The sequence below is a fragment of the Montipora capricornis genome, chromosome 3 (genome assembly GCF_036669925.1).
Source record: "Montipora capricornis isolate CH-2021 chromosome 3, ASM3666992v2, whole genome shotgun sequence".
Lineage (NCBI taxonomy): Eukaryota > Metazoa > Cnidaria > Anthozoa > Scleractinia > Acroporidae > Montipora > Montipora capricornis.
The window spans coordinates 74,333,949-74,338,948 of NC_090885.1; the positions used below are offsets into that span (position 1 = coordinate 74,333,949).

The 5,000-nt window shown below is 39.5% G+C and overlaps 1 protein-coding gene across 1 annotated transcript in view; it reads left to right on the forward strand.

The window, feature by feature from the left end:
* The window catches only part of LOC138044042 (uncharacterized), a 20,487-nt gene that overhangs the window by 953 nt on the left and 14,534 nt on the right, over positions 1-5,000 (forward strand). Inside the window, exons 1-2 of the mRNA XM_068890635.1 lie at positions 1-464; positions 2,699-3,355. The exon at positions 1-464 is cut by the window's left edge and continues 953 nt beyond it. Coding sequence (XP_068746736.1) covers positions 1-464; positions 2,699-3,355 — 1,121 coding nt within the window. The remainder of the gene's footprint in view (positions 465-2,698; positions 3,356-5,000) is intronic.

Sequence of the window (5,000 nt, forward strand, 5' to 3'; positions counted from 1 at the left end):
TAGACAGGTCATTCTGCAATACTACAGAAAGTATTATGGCACTGAGCAACTAGATCATCAATACTATTTATTCAAGACTTCAGATAACACCCCATTGGTCCTTGTGCCGAAACAATACATCATTAAGGATATGCCAGCAACTCTTGAGGACATTGGGCAAAATTGGAGAAAAATTGGCCATGATACTCTGTTCTCTGATTTCATTAACTTATTCATCAAGGACAGAGAAATACAGGAGGACTTTCTACATTCCTTGAAAGATTTAAAACATCGTCAGGGGATTGACTTTGCTATCATCCTTCCTGATGAGCCAACTTTTAATGAACTGACTGGACAAATGGAGAGAGAATGTGCTGATACTTTTTGCCGACCAAGACAGACAGGGAGATCTCTCATCTCTCCACGTATTGGTTTAATTAAGGATCAAGAGAAAGATCTGACAGTGTGCTTTTCATTTTTTCAAGGTATGCAATTTTGCTGAAACCAGTCTGCTCCAAAGCTTCCCCTATCAGCCCCAACTTGATATTAGGGATGGATCTTTGCCGTCTAAGGAAAACAACATCTTAGCCATTTTTCTCTGCCCAGTGTACTTCTTATTATTTTCTGGCATTCTGGTCAATGTCATTGTTGCTTCAGCTCTCTGTTTCTTTAAAGCCATTAATACATGAGTGCTTATTTAATCTATCATCATTTTATGTAGATGTATACTTAATAATAAAATTATTATACTCAACGACCCACTTGTCTCTGAAAGGTTAATTACTGTAATACACTAACTAAAAACAAAAATTCATTGACTTTTTAAATCATTTCCATAGGGAAACAATGGACAATGAAAACCTGGGGGGGGGGAGGGGGGCTCCCATATAAAAATGACGGATGCTCGTCGTAGATTTTGAAAAGAGGTACCAAGATCCTGTCTTGTGGGCGTGGTATGCAAATTTTTTCACTTTTTTGAATTAGGCAAAATTTAAAATTAGTTGATTGTTATAATCGTTAGTTGTTGTCCTTCAGTAGCATATTGATAGAAATGATTCCAAGTTCGAGTGAGGCCTAACACTACTGTGAAGTTTTTTATGCCCAATTATTCCATCAGAGATCAACCTTAGTATTGGAATTGGGCCCACACAAGGACAGAGAAAAACTCTGACCAGGGTGGGATTTGAACCCTTGACCTTCGGATTTGATCACTGTTGCTCTACCGACTGAGCGACAAGGGCAGAATGGGAGCAGGCTGTGGGTATGTGAGATGTTACTACTCACAAGGACAAATTTGGCTCGGCCCAAGCCTAATTTAGATAATCATTAGTTGTTGTCCTTCAGTAGCATGTTGATAGTAATGATGCCAAGTTCGAGTGAGGCCTAACACTACTGTGAAGTTTTTAATGCCCAATTATTCCATCAGAGATCAACCCTAGTATTGGAATTGGGCCCACACAAGGACAGAGAAAAACTCTGACCAGGGTGGGATTTGAACCCATGACCATCGGATTTGATCACCGTTGCTCTAGACTACTGACTCAGCTTCAAGGTCAGGCCCCAGTTGTTCAAAAGATGGATAGCGCTATCCACCGGATAAATCACTATCCAGCGGATAAACACTAGCAAAACCAATTGAGTTATCCAGTGGATAGTGATTTATCTGGCGGATTGCGCTATCCATCGTTTGAATAACTGGGGCCAGAACGGGAGCAGTCCGTGGGTATGTGAGATGTTATTCACAAGGACAAATTCGGTATAAAAATTTCACAGTAGTGTTAGGCCTCATTCGAACTTGGAATCATTACTATCAATATGCTACTGAAGGACAACAACTAACGATTATCTAAATTAGGCTTGGGGCCAAGCCAAATTTGTCCTTGTGAATAACATCTGACATACCCATGGGCTGCTCCCGTTCTGGCCTTGTAGCTCAATCGATAGAGCAACGGTGATCAAAATCCGAAAGTCGTGGGTTCAAATCCCACCCTGGTCAGAGTTTTTCTCTGTCCTTGCGTGGGCCCAATTCCAATACTAGGGTTGATCTCTGAAGGAATAAAATGGATATAAAAAACTTCACAGTAGTATTAGGCCTCACTCGAACTTGGAATCATTCCAGTTAATTGTCAAATGTCTCCTGTCACCATTTTTCGGCTCAGTTCCCTAAAAGGTACCACTAAAGCTCCTGCTGTAGACCTTTTGAGACTGAACACCCCCCCCCCCCCTTTCCCCCTGGGAATGAGAAAGGGCCTTGCTCACTCGTTAGTAATCTTATCAACAAAATATAAGTGAAGGAGGGTCTATGGGACAAGAGATAAAGGGAAAAGGGACAACTTTACTTTTTTGTAATAATGATGTACATGCTTGATATAATATAATTGAGTAAATAAACCCCTTCTGGTGACTTGTATGTCAGCTAATATTGTCCATGGCTGAGAAATTGTCCAAAAAAAGTGAATACTAGATTGCAAAAACCACTAGCTCAGATTTTCTTTTTAATGTTATTGTCACTATGACTCTGCAAACCGAGTTTATAATTAAGATGATGTCTATGCAGACATGAGTTATTGTGCTCTACCTGTCCTGTGATTTTACATCACGTGACATTAAGTAGCCAATAAAAGACATAGTTTGATGCTTAGCTGGTTTGAATAAATTAAATTACTTTTTTAACGTCATTTTCATTGGAGCCTTGTCCTGTTTTCAACTCTTTTTTCAGGTCATTCTAGTCCCCAAGTGTCACCTTTATTTCGAGCAGTTGGGGCCCACTACATGGATCATTTTACCCTTGCAGTCCTACATGGATTTTGTTGCAATTCCAGAGATCCTGATTTTAGAGTGGGGAATCTTTATGGTGTATCCCGTGCCAGAAAATGCTCCTTTAAAGGCAGGTATCTTTACGGAAAGAGCAAGAAGGAAGATGATCTGGACTTCTCACAATCTGTAGGAAGATTCTGTCGCGCAGAATTTCCAGAAACATATGCCCAATGGGAAGAAACTGTGCGAGAAGATGATAAAGTAAACAAACTAATGAAGGATACGGAAGAGTCTTTAAGAGTAGACCCAGAGTTTATTAGAGTGAATGACTTAACTGTTATGTACTCTAATGCTTCCAATTCAGAAAAGCTTCGCAAGCCCTATGCGTCAGCCTTAGCTTCTAATGAAGAAAGGTTAAAGAGGTACAAGATGAGGGTAGTCAACTTAAATGGGTGCTTGCTCTCCAGGATTTCCCAGTGTGGTCGCAAAGACAACACTGCAGTTGTCTTAGCCATAAAAGATACATGTCAGGGCTGTGACTTGCCCCATCTCCAAGCTGCTATAAAGATGATTATAACCCATTTCATCAGAGCTGTCGTTGTCGCTGGTCTTCCCAAAGGTAAGATACTCGAGATTGCTAAAAAGCAGTTTTTTAGAGTTCAAATCAAACTCCATCACCATCGATGGTTACTCGTGAAACCTAAACTTCTGTGAAGTCATATATATATATCGGAAAGTTATATATATATATATATACATAAATTGAAAGATTAAAGAGGACGCATCGATTCTCTGTTACTCTGAGTTTCGCGCCTAAGCGCTCGTCAGGCAGAACTTTATTCAACTAAGATCATACCTTCTTATATACAAATTAGTATATTTAGTATATAAGTATATTAGTATATTAGTATATTTGTATATAAGCAGGTATGTTCTTAGTTGAATAAAGTTCTGTCTGACGAGCGCTTAGGCGCGAAACTCAGAGTAACAGAGAATCGATGCGTCCTCTTTAATCCTTCAATTTATGTATACCTAGCTCTGCTACCACAGCATTGAGCACTTTACGCCAATGCTGAATCGACCTCCACATTTATATATATATATATATATATATTATAGTTGCGTCCTTTTTTCCTCTTAAAATATTTATATATATATATTATGTATATATATGTATATATACAAATGTAAATACAAATGTATATACAAATGTATATACAAATGTAAGAAGGAAAGTGTTACTAGTTACTCGAGTTTCACGCTGAATGCGATCATCAGATTGATCGTTGTCTACGAGAAGATGTCATATATAAGTGTTCAAATTTAGGAACGGTTGTAGCGACGCTTCCGGGGATTGGTTGTCGTGAAAAACTTGTTTTCATGGCGTCATTTCGTTACCAGCTCAGATTTCTTGTTCAAGAGAAAGGCGTTTTTTGCGCTCAAGATGCAAAGCTTTTCAGATAAACACAGGTTGCAGCGAGGAGGGTTGCCTTTGTATGCTTTTGCTCTTTTTATGATGCGCCAGTTGATTGCGTAGTCGATGTTTTTGTCCTTTAAGTCCCAGATGTGCTTGGAAAGTACAGTGTCATGTGAGTGTTTTTTGTCATTGAAAGAAAGCTTGTGGTTGTTGTACCGTGTTTTGAATTCGTTTTCCGTCATGCCAATGTAGGATCTTGAGTTACCGGAAGTTGTTGTGACAGTAGCTTGGTAGATAATGTTGCTGGTTAGGCACGCACCGTCAATTGGGTAAAGGTTCTTGTTTCTACAATTGCATTTCTTCTCACTGGAGGTCTCGTTGCACTCATTCAGGATCTTCCGATTGTGGCTTTTGATTATGTGAGCCAAGTTTGTAGTGCAGCTGTAGCTGACCTTGAGGTTGTTTCTATTGAATATTTTGTGGAGCTTGTGTGACTTTGGGAAATGTTTATCAGGCAAAGGAATGATTTAGCGATGTTGGTTCGAACATTCTGGCTGTATGGTGGGTTAAACCATATGATTTTTCTTGACCTGATTCTGGATTTTGCTCTTCCTTGGTTTTGATTTTGATTTGCAACATAATGGATTCGTTCTTTGTACCCGCTGGATTTCAGGGCATGGTTGTACAACTGCGAGGTTTTATCGAACTCGTCTTGGTCGCAGGACAAACTCGATACTCTAGTGCCTATGGATGTTGGAATTTGCCTAATTATAGAAGGTGGGTGATTGGATTTGGCGTTGATGTACAATGGATCGTTGTCAGGTTTTCTGTATGGGAAATACCTTCC